General features: G+C 40.9%; 1 protein-coding gene, 1 non-coding gene and 1 pseudogene across 2 annotated transcripts in view; 1 reads left to right on the top strand and 2 right to left on the bottom strand.

Annotated features, from left to right (window-relative positions):
- The first annotated feature begins 339 nt into the window (after window positions 1–339).
- Window positions 340–458, top strand: LOC114456959 (5S ribosomal RNA). Its single transcript, XR_003672904.1, has one exon. It is a non-coding gene; the product is annotated as a 5S ribosomal RNA (ribosomal RNA).
- A 9,211-nt stretch (window positions 459–9,669) lies between these two features.
- LOC114456274 (ras and Rab interactor 3-like) overlaps window positions 9,670–24,225 on the bottom strand; it is a gene marked incomplete at its 5' end in the record, with an annotated part of 30,623 nt that continues 16,067 nt past the window's right edge. Inside the window, 4 exons of the mRNA XM_028437923.1 lie at window positions 9,670–12,074; window positions 13,234–13,348; window positions 16,558–16,724; window positions 18,859–18,990. Coding sequence (XP_028293724.1) covers window positions 11,821–12,074; window positions 13,234–13,348; window positions 16,558–16,724; window positions 18,859–18,990 — 668 coding nt within the window. The remainder of the gene's footprint in view (window positions 12,075–13,233; window positions 13,349–16,557; window positions 16,725–18,858; window positions 18,991–24,225) is intronic.
- LOC114456864 (ras GTPase-activating protein-binding protein 1 pseudogene) lies at window positions 20,489–21,107 on the bottom strand (annotated as a pseudogene).

Genomic DNA, 24,225 nt, shown 5'->3' on the forward strand with positions numbered 1-24,225 from the left:
AAAATGACTCTAAAGACATTAAACTTGAAAAACAATAATATCCTAAAAAAAATTAAAAAAAATTAGTTTTCAACCAGTATTATTATTTTTTTTAATCACTTAGACATTCCAGGCCACCACACGTAGGGACACGACCCCAAGGTTGAAAAACACAGGCGTACAGTTTGATCAGTGCAGAGGGAAGGTGGAGGAAGCAGCAGCAATTGTGAGCGCAGGCGCACTTTGTTTGAGGGAAAAAGGTAGTGTTTGAAAAGGATCAATGTGAGCCGTGCCACAGACACACAGCACAGCTGTGGGTTAAACGGAGCTAGAAGTAGGCCTTTAGTGGCAGCTTCTCTCGCTTACGGCCATACCACCCTGAAAACGCCCGATCTCGTCTGATCTCGGAAGCTAAGCAGGGTCGGGCCTGGTTAGTACTTGGATGGGAGACCGCCTGGGAATACCAGGTGCTGTAAGTTTTGCTCACTAGAATTCAAACCTCCACAAGGGGGCGCCATCACCACATGTCTCCACTAAACCTTTTTATCAGCGTTATTTGCAACACACGCACGCACGAAATATACTTACACGTCACCCACTATAGCGGACATGGGCAACTGGTGGCCCACGGATGAATTTTGTGTACCTCTTCCCCCCACAATAAACGCACAAAATGATCCAGAAAATATATTCACAAAATAACTACAAAACATACAAAATGACTACGACATACACAAAATGACAGCAAAGATACACAAAAGTATACAGAATTACAACAAAAAAATACAGAATTACTACAAAAACACACATATGAAAAACAGGAAATGAACAAACAGACCATTGGAAAAACAATATCGAAGATATTCAACGTAGATTAGGATTCTGCCTCGCACAATTCGACCCCTTTTCTCGACAATTTCCATTAAATTTGTTTTCTCATCTATTTTTCAGTCAAATATTGCGACAGTTGGTGGTACCGAATCATTGACACACACTAATATATGAATGGGGCCCATTACTTCGTATGTGCCAAGGGGGTACCAGGGGGCCCCATTTTCCAAATGACGACTCCGTTAATGCTCGTTGAATCGGGTTCTAATTTGACATGGATAATTCTATGAGCGGATTCTCTAGAGCCTCTCAAGAGACCAATGGAACCGAGTCATTTGACTGAATTCTCTGGAACGTAGTACGTGCTATTCAGCGTACAGCTGAACTTGTTTCAATTAAGCTTTATGCGGGGTACAGGGCACCTGCCCCTACACTTCAGGTCGCAGCCTTTGGTCTTCAGGCTAGGGTCTCCTAAAGATCCCTAAAACTCATTTTGAAACCCGGGGAGACCTGGCGTTCCAGGCTGTAGCCCCCAGACCTGTTGTTTTACAGTTTTTTTTGGATTGCTTAAGCACGATTTTCAAAACAGAGCCCATGTTTTCAAAACACTACACACAATTAGCAAAACACTACAGATCCTTTGCATAATTAAACACTCTCGTAAAAACTATACACTTCTTTTTAAAAACCACACTTTGTTACCATATGAAACACACGTTTCACATTACTGTACTCTGTTTACATGAGTTACACGAGAGTAGGCTACTATCAACAATGTACAAATATAATGTAAATTCACCAAACACTACACAAGACCAATGTTGCAAACTGAAGAAACTCATTTATTTCTCAACACGCCCAAAATGTTGACATGGAGATTCATAATACTGAAACAAACTGACAAAAAAAAAAAAAAAACTAGACATGGTCTCTTCGTCTAGCTGGATCTGGCCAGAGAATTTAATATACATCGCAGGCAATGTCGTCATTAGCAAGACACCTTGGAAAGAAACGTCTTGAATGACGAATCCACCCTTGCATTGCTGCTACCTCCATCTGGTCACAGGCCTCCTCCATGGATTGGATGAGAGGTACCTCAGCCAGGAAACAGAGGTCGTATACCTTCCAGTATGGATAATCACACTGCTAAAGTGAATAAATACCTCTGAATAGAATTTCAGAATTGCGCTCGAAAAATTTGCTTCATTTGAATATGGTTCTTTTTTAGGATGCATGCCAGTGTTGATGTCGAGACCTGATGGACATTGTTGAATATGGCGTGATTATTGATTATGTTAGCTTGGAGCTGATTGAGTGTTACAGTTTTTCTCAATTGCTAAGACACATTTCTTGAAACCTGCTCTCCTTTTCTCTAAACTGTGAACACAAAACACAATTTCCAAGCTATATTCACAAAACGTCAGACTCTTCTTGCAAAACCAAACTTTCACCTCAAAACAGTTCAATCTGTGCTCAAAACTGAACTGTGTTGTCAAATCATGCCCCAAGTCAATCAGAATTAAAAACACTACTGAACAGTCACTAAACACTACGTAGAAAAATAGAAAACACAATGCTCAGGACATGAAACTGGAGAAATAAATGTTTATTCACTGTAGGCTAAATGCATGTTGCAAAACAAAGAACCTGTGCATAGCACTTGTACAAAAAGACAAAACAGAAATCTTATGCATTTACACGTATCTTATGCAGTTGCCACTTGTGTACAGTAAGCCCATGTAAAAAAGTACAAAAATATGCATTACTCAGCCACAGCATCATGTCTCCGTACTGGGTCAGGCCACAGGACTTCATCCACATCACAGGCCACATTTTGTCTGGCCAGGCAACGGGGGAAAAAACCCCTGGCATGCTGTATCCAGGCTTGCCAGATTGACGTTTTTCAATCTAGAGGTCCAGTGGGGTTTTACGGATGGGCGGGACTTACCAGCTCTATAGTATGTCATACAGTAATTGCTGTCAACGTTTACATACTGTACTATAATGTAAAAAAAAAAAAGGTAATTACCTGTTCTCGTCTCTAAATCTTCGGATTATGGTGGACACAGTGAATCTACTGATGTTTGGTTGTACCCTTTGTCCAGCCTCCCTCATGCTCATACCATGGACAAGAACATGGTCAATCACAGTAGCTCTGATTTCATCAGATATTACTGTTCTTTGTCTTCGCTGACCACCTCGCCCTCCTCTCACACGAACTCTTCCTCTCAGATTTCTATCCATTGTAGGGCCTCACAAACCAGTGCTCTTCCCTTACATCAATAGCCACAAGTGTGATCAGTTTTGAGTTGTTGTGTTCAAGTGGTGACACCAGTGCTTTAATTGTGTTTGACTTTTGTCACCTGTGCTCACCATTATGCAGCACGGGTGCATCACAATGAAAATGTGTTGGCAAGTTGTGTCTAAACAGGTGAAAAGTGTTTATGGTTTTGCCAAAAGAGTGATTGTTTCAATCAGTGGGTTCAGGCAACTGAGCATTTGGTTCAGACAATAGGGTTTAGTGTTTTAGCAATTGAGAAAAACTGTATTGCATTGTTAGCTAAAACCATGTTTACTATCTCCCTCTCTTGCTGTTCTGTGAACATGGGAGGCCCCTCCCCCTTGTCGTTCCCAACCCTCAATCCTATGTAGAAAAAAAAGAACAGTTTACAATACAAGTAATTTCACAGGAAACAGTAACAGAAGTGCTGATAGTGCATAGATTACAGTACTGTAAGCAGTTACTGAAACCGTGCAGATGTTTTTGATATTTTTACAATACCTTTTTTCCAGTCAAAATGTTCTTATCACACTTGACACTGTGAATCGGCTTAGATTTGACTGTACTCACAGTTCAGCCGCCCTCAGCGTCAGGCTGTGGTTGACAACGTGGTCAACCAGTGTCGCGCGGCTCTCATTTGTCAGATTCGGTCCTCTTTGAGAACCTTCTTGTCTTCCTCTACCTCTACCTCCAGCATGGCCTCCTTCTCTTCCTCTTTCTCCTCCTCGTCCTCCTCTTCTCCTCGTCCTCATCATCCTCCTCCTCCTCCTCCTCCTCATCATCATCATCATCTTACTCTTTCTCTGACTCTTTCCATTGTGCTTGAAGACCAATGAACTCACCTGCTGCTTTTTATAGGGCTTACACACCTGATTGGTGTGTCTACAACTAAGCAAACGAGTGTTTTTCACACCTGATGACTGTGTTGAACCAATTGGTTGGACGGTGTGGTCATGTGACAGTCAGTGCTTAGGTATGGCAAGGAAGTGACTTCATGATGGATTTTTGTGTGTAATGTATGTTAAGTGTGTTTAGTGTGTGTAGAGTCTAGCAACAAGTGTGAGGTTGACAATGTGCTTATAGTTGTGCAAATGTGAGCTGATGTTTTGCTTCTTGAGTGTAAGGTTTTGCTAATAGTGTACTACTTTTAATTTTAGTGTGGAAGCAATCCACAAAATCTGTAAACTCACCTTAATTACTTACTCTCATTGGATCCCTAAAAAAACTTTAGGACACAAAAGTTCAGAGACATAAAGGGTTTGTCTGAAACACTTTATTACTCTCTGTTAGAGTAGGCTGATCTGGCAGTAGATCTTTATAAAGTGGTGTTCCCATTGACTCACTGGTTTCCAGTATGATTCCATTGAGTCTGACAGTGTTTCTGTGCACATGTCAGTGTTGATTAGGCAGCTGAGGGAATACTGTCACTGCTCCATTACAGTGTATACAGAGATATAAAAGTATTGGTCCAATTACCTTCCACACGTTCACTGTTCATCCCTAGTTTAGTCGTACCAACATTGGTCAGGAGTCTCTGGTGTTTATATTATGAGTAGATGTGTGTGTGTGTGTGTGTGTGTGTGTGTGTGTGTGTGTGTGTGTGTGTGTGTGTGTGTGTGTGTGTGTGTGTGTGTGTGTGTGTGTGTGTGTGTGTAAACCAGAGGATACTGACATCCTGCTGTTAAGAATCATTTATTGAATGAAGTCTAAAGTGATGCAGAATTACCAAAACCATAAATAAACGGTGCCATCATTTCATCCCTTTGAAAGCTTATGAAAATTCAAATGTTACAAAGTCCTATTAAAACACTGAACAATGTTTTTTTTTAAGAAATACCTCCTGTTAAAGGAGCATTAGGCTGAATCTAGAAATCCCCGGAGCACAGCTGATACTGAGACTAGAGGATGATACTCCACCAAACCCTGACGGGACCTGACGTGTTAGGTTCAGACAGATATTTTGGGTTCGGTCACATTGTTTGTGTGCAGCGTTCTTCATTTCCTACTGCAGCTGCTGTAGCCCTGAATAATGCAGCTTTAACTGTAACAGTGAGAACAGGATCCCAGTGGAGGGAGGATGGAGCAGAGGAGGACAATTAGAAAGACATGGATTATCCTAGTCACTGTGTTTTTGGCACTTAACATATGTGTATATTATATACATTATATTAAGAATTTCATTTTTTCAAATGAACTTGGGAACTCTTTTGATCACAGCTTCCACTGTCACGTCAGGGGCACTTCAGTCCAGCCAGAGGCTTGTGTCACGTCAGGGGCTGCAGCTGGATACTATTGGTTCATCTCGCCTTTGTGCTGTTCTTTTCCCAGACAGGACATGACATGACATGGGACCATGTAAAGGAAGAAAACTAGTATTGCACTTTTCAGTTGCGCCATCTGGTGGACAAGATAATTGCAATGTGACAACTAACCGATGTGACTACAAGTCTATTACAGTTTTTTACGATTGAATAAACACAATTTTGATTGTTTTGTTTTGTTTAGCAAAACCCAACACACGAATAGCCCAACCACATACCCAATTAGCAAAACACCTTAACTCCTTTGTATAATGAACCACTCTTGTAAAAACTATACACTAACTAATCAAAACCATATTTTTTTACCAAATGAAACACACACGTTGCATATGACTTAACTCTGTTTGCACCAGTTACACTCTGCTGTTGAAAACCTTAAACACTTTGGGCTAATTCTGCTTCTAAGTGCATAGAGTAGTATGGGTGAAGCACACAGTGAATTTGCAAAGAATCGCTCGGATTTGCACAACTGTCAACACAATGTCTGCTCACACTTTTTGCAAAACAATACACACAGTGAACACTTGTATGCATTACTGTAGACACCACACAGGACACAAGACTAATGCTGTTGACAATGTTATTTATTTTTTTCCATATACTCAAGCCAACATGGCGAAAAAAGAAAACATTTCCCAGTTTTCATGAACATAACATTTTATCCTGTACAAAAAAAGAACCCCCCCAAAAAAGAAAACACAGCACATAAATTGCTACTGTTGGTCTCTTCTCCTAGCTGGATCTGGCCAGAGAATTTCATCCACATCACAGGCGATATCCTCATTTGCAAGACAGCGGGGAAAGAATCGCCGTGCATGCCGTATCCACCCCTGTATGGCTGTGGCCTGAATCTGGTCACAGGCCTCCTCCATGGCCTGAATGAGGGCTACCCGAGCCAGGGGGTGCAGATCGTAAACCTTCCACCGCCATGCCGAGAAGAATTCTTCAATTGGGTTAAGAAATGGAGAATATGGTGGCAGGAAAAGGACTGTGAAATGTGGGTGCTGCGTAAACCAGTTCTGAACCAGAGCAGAGCGGTGGAATGAAACATTGTCCCAGGTGACAATGTATTGGATCTGCATGTTATTTATGATTGTGAGGTTGTATACTCTGTCCAAAAATGTAAGGATGTGAGGTGTTTTATACGGACCCATGTTGGCATGGCGGTGGAGGACCCCATTCTGGGTGATTGCCGCGCAAAGGGTGATGTTACCCCCACGTTGCCCCGGGACACTAATAATTGCCCTCTGGCCAATTACATTTTCTGACCTTTGAGAGGTTGAACCCGCCTCGTCTACGTAGATGAACTCATGCTGAATGGCCTCAGCATCCATTTGTAAAACTCTCTAAAATACAGTGAAAGAAAAGATTGTGTAGTTCAGCATAGATTTAGTGTACAGTACATTTACATGTAAAAAAAGGTTATGTGTGCAGTATGCAACATCAGAGTGCTAAAGTGAACAATACATACCTCCACATACTCATGCCGCAGCTGTTTGACCCTCTCTGAGTTCCTCTCAAAAGGCACTCGGTACAACTGTTTCATTTGTACCTGATGAGCCTTCAGGATACGAGCTATGGTGGACAGAGACCTGATTCACATTAGAAAAGATGATTTGGTCTTCAATAATATTGGCCTGGATTTCACAAAGCCTAATGGCAATATTTGCCAAAACCATATTCACAATCTCCCTCTCCTGCAGTGGTGTGAAAATGGGAGCCCTTCCTCCTCGTTGTACTCGACCATCAATCCTATGTAGAACAAAATACATGTAACCTACTGTAAAAGTGCTGATATGGGGTGCATACAGTAAGAAGCTGTAAACAGGTAATTTTTTTTAACTGTTTTCCAGTCTGAATGCCCTTATGACAGATGCCACGGTGAATCTGCTGAGATTTGGCTGGACTCTCAGTCCAGCCAAATCTCAGCGTCAATCCATGGTTCACAACATGGTCCACAAGAGTTGCGCAAATTTCATTGCTTAAAGTTGGACCTCTTCTCCTTTGAGCTTCACCTACTCCTGCTTGAGGTCTTCCTCTTCCTCTTCCTCTTCCTCTTCCTCTTCCTCTTCCTCAGCCACGGCCTCTGGCACGGCCTCTGCCTCCTTCTTCTCCTCCTTCTCCGATTCCCCCTCTCATCCTCACTCTTCCTCTTCCTCCTCCTTCCATTTTGGTTAAGCTTGGTGAACTCACCTGCTGCATTTGTTATAGTGCTTAAACCTGATTGGTGTGTCTACAATTAAGAAATCTTGTGTTTGCACACCTGATGGCAGTGTTCAATCAACTGGCTCATAGGTGTGGTCATTTGACAGTCAGTGCTTTGGAATTGCAAGGAAGTGACATCTTGATATACTTCTGTGTCTAATGCATAGACGTGTGTGTTAGTGTTTCAAATCACGGTGTGTATTGTTTTGCACAAAGTGTGAACGGACTCATTGTGCTTACAGTGGTGCAAATCTGGGGCCAAGTTTTGCTCCTTGAGTGTAAGGTTTTGATAATTGGGCAACACTTTAGATTTTAGTGTTTATTCAATCGTAAAAAACTGTAATTTGTGTTTAAATGTCTTTGTGTTTTGTATGTTTTTGCAATAATTGAATTATTGTATGTTTTCACTGACATCTGTTAATGTGGATGTTTGTTAGCAGGTCATCTGAAAATGCTCTGAACAGATTTAAATGAAATTGGTGAGCTAGTGAACAATGAATTAGATTTTGGAGATGATCTGGAACGTTCTGTGGACACAGTATCAAGAACACATTTTGGAACATAATGTGGAGGTTTGGCTGGTTTTACAGCATCAGCTGCTGGTGACTCTTGCTGTGTGTGTTTTTGTTGTCATTATGTACATCTTTGTTTCTTTTGTGTGTGTGTGTGTGTTTATAACCATCTTGTGTACTTTTATTTTTCTGTAATTTTAGCTTTTTGAGCCAGTTTGTGTATTTTTGTAATAATGTGGGTTAATAACATTACCTGTACAATCCCAGCCACTAGGGAGCAACAGATAATATTTGCTTAAAGAGACTTAAATTCTACTTTATTAAAACTGGTTTCATATTTTATTTTGAGGAGAAATAAATGTATCCAACCTTAGCTAGCAGAATATTTCCCACTCATTCAAAACTTTGTTCAATGACAGTTGACAAAAAAACACAGATAAAAGCAAGAGAGGCCATGTCTATCACAAAGCAATTTATTAACAATAGCATCTGTATAATCAGTTTAATAAGTGTATATATATATATATATATATATAAACAACAATTCACTGTGGTTTGGATTCAAGAGAATTCCACATTACTGACGCCTGTAAAAGGCCAGACATTTGATCATACATTAAAGGCACACTGTGTAACTTTTGGCCACTAGGGGCGCTAGACCAGTAACTTTAATGCAAGCGCCCCTAGCGCCGCAGCACTGTCGCAAAAATCAACAAACAGTCAGTCGGGCCAGCCTCCCTTGTCTTTTGATTGTGTATGCAGACAGTAGTTGACCTGTAACTGTGGAATAAGGATTGGCTCTAAGGACTGGGTCGGTAGGGCTAGAGTGTGAATCGGGGCTCGGCTCATGCCACGTCTACAGTCTATGGGCTGGAGGAGCAGCCGCCACCGCCCTCCTCTCCCCACCACCCTCCTCTTCCCACCTTCGGAGACCCGGTGCTCGGCCTGCCTTGTCGCGTCGTTGGCACTCCCCCCCTCCACTCCCCCCCTCCACTCCCTGGCCTCGCCGCCTTTGTCGGCCCCCTTCGGCAAGGTTGGGCCGACAACGGCGGAAAAGCCAGGGAGTAAGGGGCGTGGGTGGGCCAAGCACCGGGTCTCCGGCGGCGGGGAGAAGAATACAGTGGTGGCAGCTACTCCTCCAGCCCATAGACTGTAGCCACAGCATGAGCCGAGCCCTGCTTCGCACTCTAGCCCTACCCACCCAGCACTGAGAGCCAATCCTTATCCCCAAGTTACGAATCTGATTTGCCGACTTCCCTTACTAAAGAATCCACATTTAATTCAACTATCACGGCGATTAGTTCACCATTAACCCAACACTAAGCTACCATATTGTGCTCTTTTGGCTGTAAACAGAGGCTAAACTCGTTTCAGCTGCCCACAACAATGTTGTCGGGTCGGGAAATGCCCGTATGTTGTGACGTCACGTGGAAACTATGTATATCCAAGCCTGTGGTCACGTGACTGCCGTAAAGTGAAACGTTCTCCAGGCATTCTCCAGGTCACATGACCTGGAGAATGACGGTCCGTCTCTCCAAACTTACTTAGTCGGTATTTCAAGAGGGAAGCCTCGCTCGGAGCATTGATACTGTCAGCGCTGTTTATTGGCCTGAGGAATCATTTAAAATAACTCATCTTGGTCAACTCTTTAGGTCACAAAGACCATGGTGTGCTTTTAAGTTAAAAATGCTGAAAAGATGCAAACTGTGCATTTTACAAATTGCAATGATATAATAATAATAAAGTAACACTGCTTCTATTTTTCACCAAGTTTTATGTACAAGACAAAGCTGCTGAATGGAACATGTTGTCATTTTAACACTGACCAATCAGAGCATTAACACATAAACAACAGAGACATTTCACAAGGGTGAAATGTGTTAGTAATATTTGAGGATAATAGGAGGTTAATTAACAAACCTAAACTCTGCTGTGATCATTAGTTATAATCACCCTACATTGTGTTTAAGTGCTCATTTTTCTATGAAGTTTGTCTTAAATAAGTTATTGGAGGTTGATAAACAGGATTTTACATCATATATGATGATGATTGACAGCCGCGGGTCTTGCGTAGCTCTCTCTGTGAATAGCAGTGAAGTCGTGAAGGAAAGCAGAGACGCCATTTAACTAGATATGTGAGTGTAAATATATGGTGGTTTTGTACTAACCTCTATGATCTGAACAAGTAGAATTTCCAGTGGGAAAGATACTCATGTTCTTGGCGTAGCTGGGCTACGTAAGTCATCAGGACAGTACGTTATATGGGCGGAGCGTGTTACCAGGGCTCCTCCCGCCGGACCCTACTGCACAGACTCTGGTTCCAAATTATGTCAAATTTACAAGATGGAAACGCCCCTAAGCGCTGTATTTTGGCTTCAAGAACGTTGAGTGGGAACAGCTACGGTGCCCGCCCACTGGTTGTAATAGTAATGGACTTGAGACACAGGTAAGAAATTGGGAGGGTGTATGAAGCCATTTTAAGACAAGCTGGGTGTGTGGACAGAAGCGTACTTGGTCACTCACAGCTCCATAGTAAAACATAATAATTAAGTCTTTTTGTCATATCTGTACAGGAACATACACAAAATGTGTTCTCTGCATTTGACTCATCACTCATTCATGTGGAGCAGTGAGCAGTGTATAGCACCAGGGGAGCAGTTAGGGTTAAGGGACTTTATATCATTCTTGTGGATGGGCTTAACTTTTTGTTATGAATGGTCAGTGTGCTCTTCTTTATGTACATTTTACAACCACTAAACATAACACATCAAATCAGCTGAAATAAATGTTTGTTGTTTATGTTGTAATAAGCCCCGCCTACTTTGACCAATCATGATTAACTGGCCTCAGCAGCGACCCAAGGTCATACCCAACAAATTAGGTAAAAACCGGTCATTTCCCATATTTGCAGCGCCCCCTAGTGGCCTACATTATTCAAATTTGGCTCATACCCTCACAGTCACATGTCAACCAAGGATCTCAAATTTGGTGTTGGTTTGGTGCTAGCTAGAGAATTTTACTCGCATATTTTAACCGAACAAAATAATTTTCATAACTTTAGATCAGGTCCAACTGAAGCCTCAATGTGCCAAGTTTCATGCTGATTGGACAAAATTCCAAGGAGGAGTTTGAAAAAGTAGGTTTTCCAGTTTTAACAATTTTTGCAACTAAACAATTAAAGGCACAAAAGGTGATTCAGTGCTATTCAGGGAATCTGTGAATATGAGGTTTATGAATGTGCGACATACGGTGTGGGAGTTATAGGCCAAAACACGTTGACCTTGGTTATAGCACCACCTGCCGGTGGACATATGTGAGTTTTTGCGTCCGTGGTACGTGGAGGCGTCTGGACCAACCCTCCAAAATGCATAACCCCCCCTTGCACGGTTTAGCCTGCGTTGACCATGGATAACCCCCCCTTGCATGATTTAGCCTGCGTTGACCTTGGTTATAGTGCCACCTGCTGGTGGACATATGTGAGTTTTTGCGTCCGAGGTACTGGAGGCGTCTGGACCAACCCTCCAAATTGCATAACCCCCCCTTGCACGGTTTAGCCTGCAGCACCACCTTTACCAGAGAAAAATAAAAAAAATAAAAATCTGAACTAAAACAATAGGGTTCCCAGCACCGCTGGTCCTGGGGACTGAGTATGTATTGGCCCCCGAATAATACATTCAAGAGAGTGATGGCGCTATAAGCTAATCAGACTCTCCTCCTCCCCCAGTTGCGCTGTGTCCAGAGGAAGGATGCTTCCAACAGGGGGCGGAGCAGGAGGAGGTGGGACGGAGGGGCAGCTCCTAGCTGCTGGGGGGATGGGTTGACCCTCAGGGTGGAAGATGAAGCAATAGGAGCCTGGGTGGCACCTTTTCTTCACAGCCAGGGCCAGCTCTGTGGGCGCTAAGCTCTGCTCAACGCCATCCATGTACACACTGAGCGTGTACGAGTCTGAGGAAACAGAAGAAATACCATTAATGACAAAAAACGTTTTTTAAAGGGACATTTGAATATTACGGGTGTTTAATGATATAAATGACTTTTCTGACACAAATAGTAAAGTTTTATTTCTCAGCTTTAGAGCGATCATCTAAAGTAGGGGTTCTCAACCTGCTCAACCATTTGGAGTTGGGAGACACTGGGAGGGGGTCACCAGATGCCTTCAAGTAACTAAGAATACTATTCTCAACAATTTCAGCCCATTTTTGCTTATTTTTTTTTTACCATTTTGCTGCAACTACACCAAACTTGCCAAATTTTTACCTATTTTTCTTGCCATATTTTTTCTCCTTTTAATGCACTTTTGCTACATTACTGCCAATTCTCAATTAAATATTAATGCCTTTTCTGCACATTTTTTCCACTTTCAAGACATTTTCAGCACTTTTAAACCCTTTCCACCATTTTTCTACCTTATGTCACATATGTTGACCCATTATTGTCACTTTTAACCTCTTTTCACCATATTTCATGCTTATTTTTGCCAATTTAACCACATTCACATTTTGCTATGGCCATTATTTGCCAGTTTAAACTAATAGCTCCTACTAATTGTTCCAATATTGACACTTTTAACTCTTTTTACCACTTTTTCTGTTCGTTTTTTGGGAACTAATTTGCAACTTTTCTGTGGTTTTTAAAATCCCATTTCACCACCTTTTCCACCATTTTTTGGTCACTTTTAACACATTTTATCTGTGATTAAAACAAGGATTTCCATCTTTAAGATGACTATGATAATAATACACGTTCATGGATAACAGTGGATATTATTCAGATGAATAAATAAATGTTGTCATCACAGATTCATAGAACAATAGACCATCATGCTCTCCCCTGTATTCCCCCTTATAGAAGGCCCTGTCTCCACATGAATGTTCATGTTTGTGTTCAACCACCTTCAGCTACAGTGGAGGTCCCCGCTCTCTGGAACCTTTATTTGGGGGGTTGCGGGCTAAAAAGGTTGAGATGGGATGGCATCAAGATTACAATGCTACAGTTTCATTTATCAGACGCTTTTATTCAAAGTAACGTACAACACCAAAAGTTTGGGTTAAAGGAGTTGCTCAAAATCCCACAGTCTGAGTTGAAACTCTAGTATTGTGCTCACCTTGTTCAAAGCGTGCAGCGCACTGCTCAGTGAGCTGCTGGATGGTGGTGTTGGGGAGGACACCCAGAGTCTTTGGGTCACTTCCCATTTCAGGACAACACACCGTCAGGAAGTCCTAGAAACACACAATGAAACTATAAGAACACGAAGGACACATTCAGAACCCTGTATGAGTTCATTGTCACCAGTGACGTGCAGTACGGGTAGGCAAGGTAGGCAGTGCCTACCCAAGGGTGAATTGATATTTTGATTATTTGTTTTAATTATAATATATATATATATAATATTATAATAGCCTACAGTACCTATAAGTTTGAAAGTGTACGCATTTTGTGCGTTTCATAGCCCAAATTACCAAACAGCGCTATTTCCTGGAACGGCTGCCATAGCTGTAAAGCAGGAGGAGGCCACGCCCCCTCCCAAAAGCACATTGCTGCTCTGCCTCTGTTCCCGTTAGCGTGTTTTTATGTGTTTGCGCATGCGCAGTCAGGTCCCCAAGATGACAACCATTTACGTCCAAAGGCAGCGTAGAGAGCTGCTTTTGGACGTAACCGCGCTATGCTAAATGCTATACGTAAGTTCCTAGTGCATTAGTGAATTGATCCCATGTGACCACTGCTGCTACGTTCTCTAGCTAGTGGGCGGGATAACACTACAGTCAGGATGACAGCGTTAGAGACGATAGAGAAACTTTTTTTTGAGAAAAAACGACAGCTTTTAAAAGATGGAGACCAACACCTGAGATACCAGACCTTCAGCAAAGATAAGGTCAGAACATTGTTCGTACTTTCTACAGTGAATGGAACAAAAGGAAGGATTGACTTTGTGGATGCTCCTCACTGAGGCTGTTCTGAGTTGTTGTTGTTGTCATTTTCTCTGTGTTTCTGTGTTTCCAACACAAACAACAGATGTGCTGTCGTGTCATGAGATGTATCTTGTTGGGAGAGTATGGAGGCTATATTAAATAACTGTTTATGTTTCTTTAATGGTGTTTATGATATTTGATTTTGTTAAATGGCTAAATGTTTGTTCATGTGTGATCTGGTTTTTTCTTTCTTATTATGAATTTTATATTTTGATAGGCGCATTGAGATGACTTTGTTGTAAATTGCTTAATACAAATAAAATTGATTTGAATTGAATTTACACTTGCCAGCAGAAACATATGAAATTGTCATTGGTGGTCTCGATTTGCAACGTGCCTACCCAACCCTAGTGGTCACGGCACGTCACTGATTGTCACTAATGCTTCGATGTTTGGATCAGAGACGTGCACTGAGGTTCATGAGGTTCTGACTGATCTGGAGTTAGATTTAAAAATGTATGAACCCAATAGAAACTTAAATGTGCAACATTTCATTCTTTTCATGTCATCCTATATTTATAACTTTGTAAAAAGGGAGCAGTTATTTCCTTTCACTTTTTTTTCTGTTTAATTTTGCATTTGACCCTCTCATGGCCAACGTTGTACTTATCATTCATTTGTCATCTAGTTTACCTTACAACCTCTTTGTGATGTCTGCTTATTGTTTTCTGCGTATGAGTATTATTGCTGTTTTTAATATGCCGCTCTTTGTCATTCTAAATACTCCTCTGGGATAATAAAGCGTTCTCTGATTCTGATTGTATATTTTTGCATATATTTTATGGTCTTTCACTGAAATGATCCAAGTTCAAATGTAATTTTGTTATACTGTGATGCCCCACCCCCTGGCCTAGGAGAACTGAGACATATAATGTGTACATCCCTTATATTTTCAACATATATATATTCAATATATAGTGTTGTGTTCAAGACCACACTATCCAAGACCAAGACTTGACCGAGACCAGAATGCACCGAGACCAAGACAAGACCAAGACTTTCGGGAGCCGAGACCGAGTCAAGTCCAAGACCAAGATCATAAACATTTTTTTTTTTTAAATTCAAAAACATTTATGAATAAATCAAATTATGACAAGGTTCAACAGTTAAATAACATTCTCTCTTTAGATTTTGTTTATTTTAAATACATTTGACAGACAAAAAGGTGCCTGCAGAAAATGAACTAAAATATTAAAACTGCTACTGATAAAGTCACAATTATTCTACATATTTGAAAACAAGATTTTTATGTCAGCTGAATGTACAGCAAGTGTTTAAAAGTATTTCTACCAAGAAATAACATGTCTGGTCACGTACACACCACAGAGTTTCCTCTTTGTTGTGCTTTTACAAATGTATTCTTTGTGGTTCGTGAAACCAAATTACACAACCAACAAGTTAGCGGACATGTTTAGCTCCGCCTCTCTCTCCTACTTGTGTGTGTGTGTGTGTGTGTCACATACATCACTCAGTCACATTAAGGAAGGTTGTGGTCATTATACAGAGTGGATTAAAGAATGAATAAAAGATTGTTTTATCCTGTTCTTCTCCTTGTTATTATCACATTATAAAAAAGTTTAAAAACAGCAGGAATTAGTGCTGGTCTCCAACGGTCTTGACGGAAAATCCCGAGCCCGAGCCCGAGACAAGACTGAGACCTTTAAAATTTGGTCTCAAGACCGGTCTCGACTACTACAACACTATATATATATATATATATATATATATATATATATATATATATATATATATATATATACTATTACAATTCTATAATAAAGCATTTTGTGTGTGTGATGGTTTGAACTGAGGGTCACATGATCAACATTCATGTCAGCATTAGAATGAAAACCAATCAGAGCATGAACACTGAAAATACACAAACTCATCGTTATTTCCTGTGTAGGTTTGTTTTTTAAAATACATTTTTCAGTTATTCTTTATGTTTTTGTTTTGTGTGGGGTCAGTTTTTGTCGCCGTCTTGTGTGTTTTTGGAGTCATTTTGTTTACATTATTGTCATTCTTCACATTTTCATTGTTTTGTGTTTTCATTTTGGGTATTTTTGTAGTTGTTTTTGAGTCATTTTGTACATTTTTTTTTTTTTGATGTATCATTTGTATGTGTTTTTGTGGGTATTTGTTGTCTTTATGAGCATTTACTTTGGAAGCCACAAAAAACTAGACTACAGGCCGTATGTGGCCCCCGGACCACCAGTTGCTTATGTGTGCTGTAGACTGAACTAAAGGTATTAATACGTCAGTGAAGGTTATTTGGTTACATCCTTGTTTTAATGATAACAGTTGGCCCAAGAATTGCAGCTCATTTTTAATCTAAACTGAAAGTTAAAATAATGATGCAAAGGAAAAATCCAGATCTTTAAGGGTTATTGTTGTGATGTTCCTCACAGTGAGTGTGTGGGATCTTTCCTCATGTGTTCTGTGTTTGTGAGTGAGGGTACCCGAACAGATCCCTGAGCCACACACTCCTGGTTGAGGGTGCGACGCCGCTCCCAGCGATGGATGGAGTCCTGCACTTCTCTGCTCAGCTGGCGGGAGGCAGAGCCCTTAAGATCAAAAGTCTTAATGTGTTCCAGGGCTCCATATGTGGTGGTCAGATAGTAGGAACCTACACACACACACACACACACACACACACACACACACACACACACACACACACACACACACACACACACACACACACACACACACACACACTGCAGATTAAAATGCATGTAAAGATCGTGACTTAAAGCTAGGGTAGGTAATTTTCTCCAGATACACTTTTTAAGTTTTTGGTTGAAATTGTCTTTATGTCCTGGCAGAAATTAAGATCGTATGTGCTCTGGAAAAGGAACGAAGAAAATCCGTCATCTGTAGCAGCTGTAAACCTGTAAAAACTTTGACGTCTCCCTGCTTGTTCTTCACCCCTTGTGTGCACGAGCCCACACTCAATTCACATCACCATGACAGAATTAAAACAGAGTTTTTAGTCACGTTTTGTAACATATACAATATAACGATAAATACTGCGGGGTGGGCTTCCGCTGTGCTGCTCTCACCAGACAGGCCTCCAACATGGACACTTCACTCCCAGCTGGTCTGGCTCTCTCACTCTATGCACCACACCCCTATCCAACCGTTGGTGGGGTGGATGGCAGGGCCGAGGGTGGGAGGAACTGCCACCTGTTCTACCACGCCATGATTCGCCCTACCAATCCCCCCAATTTTAATCACACCTTAACACACCACCCCTCCGGAGGGTGCGACTGCCGCCTCCACCCTCCGGAGCTAGTGCACCACATACACTTATATACACTCGGGGTTGGGGGTTGGGGTCGGTGGCGGGGTGCGCTGGGCCCTCGCCCCTTTGGGGCTTTCTCGGGTGCGTGTAGGGGCCGGTTACTGCCTCTCGGCCTGTGGTTGCTGGGGCGTCTGGGGGGGTGCTCGGTCGTGAGGGGGTGAACTGGGGCTCCTTGGCCCCTGCTCTTTCTGCTGGCCTGGTGGCCTCTTCGGGCCCGGGGTGGCGCCTGGGTTCACAGAAGCGGATCTTGCACAAACTTTGGTCATGGACGCACTGGCATGTCTTGTGCTGTGGGATAAACTCGTACTGGGCTTTACCTTAGACACGTTGATCCCAAATACATGTTCTAGGTATTACCACTCACTACTTCCCTCTAGTCACAGCTACCACCAATATAGCAAAGCTTCACACTGGGCACCAGACTGGCTGAATGGATTATAAGTACACTATACTATAACATCACATCTCACTCTCACTTTGAAGCAGTTAACTCTTCCCCACCCTTTCCATTTCCTACCCTGACTTCCTCTTTCCTGTTCCCTCCCCCCTCACTTAGGTGTAACACTGCCCTCTGTTTTTATATCCTCCCTTTAATAAAGTGTTTCTTACCCTTCCTTAGGCAGGGCTGGTGATGGTCACAATTATGCAATAAAATAAATTCATGTATTTAATTACAATAACAAAACATGCGTTGCTGTCTATAAAAGATTGTACTTCTTGCGGTGTTGATCTTCGTGCAGACAAAGAGAGAAAAAAAAAAGAAAAAAAGAATCATGCTCGTGTTTGAAAATTACCTACCCTGCCTTTAAATAATAATATAACAACAATAATCATACATCAATTTTATATAGCGCTTTTTTGGACACTCAGAGACGCTTTACAGAATCAAGAGATTATTCTTTCACTCCACACAAATACGATTTTCAAATACAATTACAATTACGGACCCTTTAATAAATAACCCAATAAAACCTTCTTCTTGTGTTAGCTTTCTGTTAGCATCTCTAATGCTAACGTGTCAGTTTGACCCATGTATTAAATCAGCTGTAAAATACACTAAAAATATTATCTAACATCTAATTAGTTTTTCAACTCTTAACTTGTTTCCTAATCAATGAAAATATTGGTATTAATATTTTGGGTGGTGGAGTGTGAGCGTTCCTAACGAGGTGGTGGGAAAAGTTCATATGAAACATATTTGATTATTTTTCATATGTGTAAGACATAGAACTGTAACATGGTTCCACAGGTTTACGTTTGATTAAAATGTAATATTTAACATTTTTATAGAATTTATATGACAATTAAAATTACAAAGTCAGTTACAATTAAATTATGATTACAACAACAATATACAGTATACAATTATAATTACGTCATAATTGTAATTAATTATCAATTACACAATCACAATGATAGTTGAGCCCAACTCAAACAGGTTCCATGCAGTACGTACCTTCTCCTAGTGTTAGCGAGGGGTCCATCAGCTCCATCATGTATTCAACATCCAGCTGCAGGGCAGCCAGATTACAGCGAGCTAACACATACATCATTACAGGCAGGAAGTCATCAGCACCATGGGCCCGCCCTGCACACACACACACACACACACACACACACTTCAGAGCAGATTTTCATAAATTTGAAGCCTCATTTGATCAATTTCTCTGATTATTCAAACTTGGAAGTATCTGTATAACTGTACGTTTTTGATTGACATGGTTTTCTAGAGAGGAAAAGTCTTTGTATCATAAAAGAGGTTGTTTTGATTCTTCAAATGTGTACACTATATGCAATCAGAATATAAAGTCATTCAATGGAAATCAAGTTATTATTTATATACTGTTTTTGTTATGTTGTTTTTTTAGGTGCATAGCAAATCCCTGGAAGAATATTTTCAAACAGGTATGTATCTCATTTCATATACCGTGCATTAAAGTGCAGTAAATGCACTTGTACTACAAAATTTGCTACAAAGCAGTTGATGTCCAAAACCTCCCACTCCAGATGACCTGCTCTATTTGATGCTTCTCATGTGAGCTTCAAGTGCATCCTGATATTTCAATTTACTGTAAAAGAACAAAAACACAAAAGAAAAACAAAACTGACTGATAAGCTGTTGAAATCTGTATTTTAAGTTGTGTACTAATAAAGAAACAGCCCTATGTTTAAATTTTGCAAGTAATGGTAGAAAATGAGCAGTAGTAAAGAAAAAAGTTAAACAGTTTATTAAAAAAGCTACATTTTTCTGTATTTGATTTCAACGTTGGATTGTTTGTAACACTTTACTTGAAGTTTTCTACATAAGGCTGACAGTGGGCTGTTAATATCTGTCATTAGCATGAATAAGGTGTCATGAAGGATGTCGTTAAGTGTCAGTCGCAAGTTGAAAAATGTGACCTGAGCAGCACAAAGAGCTGTGTTTAACAATGACATGAGCCCTACTATTATGATTATTATTATTATTATTATTGTTCAAATCTTTGATTCAAGCCCTCTGAAAAGGCTTTCCAGGCAGCACACAATGTTACGAGTCGTGTTTGTTTTTGTTAGTTTTTATTCAAAGTTCATTGACCACAGACCACAGTTCAAGTAGTTTTCAACCAATATTTGAATCTTTAGGTTGATTCGAGTTCAGCGTGAGGCAAACGTCCAGATACACAGTGGGTGGGGCTTTGGGAAAGGGCGTGGTTTCAATGCTTGGGGGCAGAGAAACGCTCACTAGGCCACCACCGCATGCCCAGAGCCAAAGCTGGGTTTGTTGGTTCGGGTCAGGGGGCCTCTGACTCCGCCCCCTCAGGGTGCTCTAGGGCGAGGACGAGCATCTCTGCGCTTGACTCCGCGCGTCTTTTTCTTCTCGACATTCAGACGCACGTCGTCAAACAGCCAAATTGGTCTGCCGCTGAGGATCTTCTGGACCGGTTCAGAATTGTCAAACACCACAAAACCAAAGTGTGGATGTTTTCCTCCGCTGATGATCTTCAAATCCAGGACTGTGCCGAACCATTCAAAGAACTCCATCAGTTCTGTCTTTTTCACGTCGTGAGGAATATTTCCTACGAACAGCTGATGAGCGTCAGGATAACGAACCATCCTTGGACCCTCAGACTTACCGCTCTGCCCCTCACGTATTGGTCGGGGGCCGCGGTGCACCACCGTTGGATTGTTGGGCCTTGGTTCTCCATCTTTCTGCTGTCTCTGAGGTCTCTCTGTGGAGTTCTGAGACTCACACTTTACCTCCACTCTGGGTTGTGTTGTGGGGGGGGATTTTTGATGTTGGGAGCGAGTCCCCGTACACCTCGTCCTGGTACGTGAACACATTGTTGTGAATATAAAATTGGTTTGCAGCTGTTCCCTCAGGAGCCAGAAAGAAGGTCTGCATGAACCTCCTCATGGGCTGCATGTTATTGGACTGCTCCCCCATCACCTGCACCACTATGCCCTCGCTCAACGTGAAGCGGGCGTCCATGTGACGAATCCTGGTGTTACAGTCCCTGAGGCTGAGCTCCGTCACCCGCTTCTGGATCTCCGACCGTCCGTTGGAGACCAAACCTCCGTGAACGTACAATGAGTCCTTCCCATAGAAGCTGTGCAGGTTCTCTGGCTCCTTGTACAGTACGGTGTAATAGTTTCGGACAAACGCTCGCCCGACCACCTGCGCACTTGGCTTCTCCATCATTATTTCTTTGATCAGCTAAAGTCAACTGGATGTCTGCTTTTGAAGATGGTCCAACGTACTATGGTCAAAGTAACTAGTGCAGTGCTTGTAGTTCCACAATAAGGCTTTGATGTCTACCCGTGGGACTTTTAGAACATAGTGACTTCACCTTTTGAGTTGCCATGACTACCTGTCAACATCAGTTATTTCCATTTGAATTCAGATTCGGAAATAATATTATTAATTATTAATTGTCTAAACCTGCTCATTTTATTAGGGACCTCGAACCAAACAATTATTATTATTATGTATTAATATTATTATTACTACACTGCTATCATGTTACACAATCAATCACCTTATCAATCCAGGTCAATGGGGTCCTTTGGGTGCTTTACGACTGTAGATTCAATGCTGCAAAACCATAACATTAAAGTGCTTCTTAAATTTTCAAAGATTCAGAAGGTAGAAAACGGAAGGGTGGAGAATAGTTGATTATTTTAAAGTGAGAGTGAGATATGAAGTTGTAGTTGTGCATATTATGCTTATTGTGTTTTTTGGAGGCTGTAGCTGCTTTGTAAAAAAAAAGAAAAAAAAAAAAAAAAAGAAAAGAAAACAACTACTGAAGATCTCAGCCTGCAGCTTTGTTCAGTCACTGTGGGCTGACATATGTGAGGGTAGGGAGGGGAAAACACTAGTATCTTATATATGTATACTGTACACACACACACACACACACACACACACACACACACACACACACACACACACACACACACACACACACACACACACACACACACACTCACACACACACGCACACACACACACACACACACACACACACACACACACACACACACACACACACACACACACACACACACTTTCAGTCATGAACCCTCCATTTGTTTCCACATCTTGCCTAATTATTTAGTCCTATAATTTAGAAGTTGCAACAAAAACTTCAAAATTGCTCTTCTATAACATAGTCAGTCAAAAAACACAATTTTTCTATAACAGTCGCTCACTCACTCACTCACTCACTCACTCACTCACTCACTCACTCACTCGGAAATGGAAAAATAATTAATTTATAATCATATTATAATTAAAACAAATGAACAAAAATATTAATTCACCCTTGGGTAGGTAGTGCCTACCTTGCCTACCCTGACGGCACGTCACTGGTACTGAACATATTGAGACTACACAACACTTGTTTTTTTTTTTTTTTGATTATTTTATGTTTAGGATTTTTCAATTGGTTATCTTTGAAATGAATTAATTAGATACATATATTCATCAAGTACCTGGATACTATCCTATCGTATGAAGGCAAAGCAGGGCAAACATTCAGCATGTTGCCAGTTTTTTTTAATTTTTTTTATTGCAAAATCAAAGTCAATTACAGTCAATGACCTTTAGGCAGGACCGGAGAAATACACACACTTAAATAACATTGTTGTGATTGGCCAGGTCAGCATGATTAACATCTGCTTATCAAACCAAGTGAAAATGTCACTCTTTCAAAAAAAGAGATGAAAAAATTAAATCCATCTGGATATCAAATATACACTGAAAAACTGATTAATAACTGGTAGACTGATTAGAATAACTAATTAATTTGTTTAATTAACTAAAATTATGTGAAAAGCAAATCTAAGATATATTCGCAAAATTGCAGTTTAGAGCAGACGTGGGCAACTGGCGGCCCTCAAAGTAAACGCACGAAAATGGCACAAATGCACAGAAAAGCAGAATATACACAAATTGACTCCAAAAAATTATAAATATCACAGAATAAATATAGTAAATACGAAAAAGCACAATCATAAAATCAAACAGACAAAAATGGCAACAAATATACACAAAATTACACAATAAACACAAGACGTCTACAAACAAAAAACGGAAAAATTCACCAAATGATGGGAAAGCGACACAAAAATGACAACAAAATATACAAAACAAAAACACCAAAATTAGAGAATATAAAATAATACAAAAAAATACTCAAAAACAAATCCAAAAACACAGCAAACCACAAGCAAAATAGAGTGAAGTTTTACTTTGATTCTCCATTTCTATTTTGTGTATTAAAAGAAAAATGTAAATGAACCCAAAATCTCTTTGTGTAACCTGTGCTACATGAAAACCGGTGTACGACCTCAACTAAATACCTTATGAATGTTCCAGATGGTCTTGTATTTCCAAAATTACAGTACTTATAGATTAAAATGAATATTGCAGCCAACAGCAGCACAAGGAAAAGTTAGAAATGTTACATTTCTAAAATATGTTCCAATGTCATTCCTAAAACTACAAAAATCCATGCACTCTAAATCCACCTCTGGCATTTTCCGTGCCAGTGTGGATTAGGTCTGTGTCATTTGCAGAATATCATATTACTAATGAAACTCCTCCTTTTTTTGTGCCAGAGAAAATAGGATCATCTTGTGTCACCCAATTTATTCTTAATTTCAGGTGACATGCAAACACACACACACACACACACACACACACACACACACACACACACACACACACACACACGCACACGCACACGCACACGCACACGCACACACACGCGCACGCACATGAACACACACACGTTTAATAAATGAATGATGAATCAGCGTTAAAGAAGCACTTTGCAACTTGTTTAAATATTTCACAGCCTTGTCTTTCATAAACCTAGAGCAGCAGCTCAGCGGTGAACTTCCCTGGTCTTAATGTCCATATCAGAACTTTAACCGTTGTCTCCTTCTCTTCACTCTGTCCCTGAGTCCTCCTCCTGTGTCCTCAGTTCTCCTCCTGTGTCCTGTCTGATGGAGGCTTTAGGTTCTCTTGCATTAGCATCATCACTACAGGTGCTGCTACAAGCTACGCTAACTGCTGCTACTCGCTACGCTAACTGCGGCTCTGCTGCTGCTCTTTTCCGCCATTTCCACAGAAACAACCTTTACCTCAGGCTTAGCTTCACTTATTGGCTTAAAAAAACCTCTTTATGTCAAGCAATTTTCTCCCATTTTTCAAGCTGACAAGACACAATTTTTGTGGAAAATCATAATTTAGACATAGCGTGGGGGCGTGGCCTGCCTTTCCTCTCTCTTCCTCAGTCGCGCTCAGTTTTTACATTCAGTTTTGTGTGTACAATGAAAT

The sequence above is a fragment of the Gouania willdenowi genome, chromosome 22, assembly GCF_900634775.1.
Source record: "Gouania willdenowi chromosome 22, fGouWil2.1, whole genome shotgun sequence".
NCBI classification, from domain to species: domain Eukaryota; kingdom Metazoa; phylum Chordata; class Actinopteri; order Blenniiformes; family Gobiesocidae; genus Gouania; species Gouania willdenowi.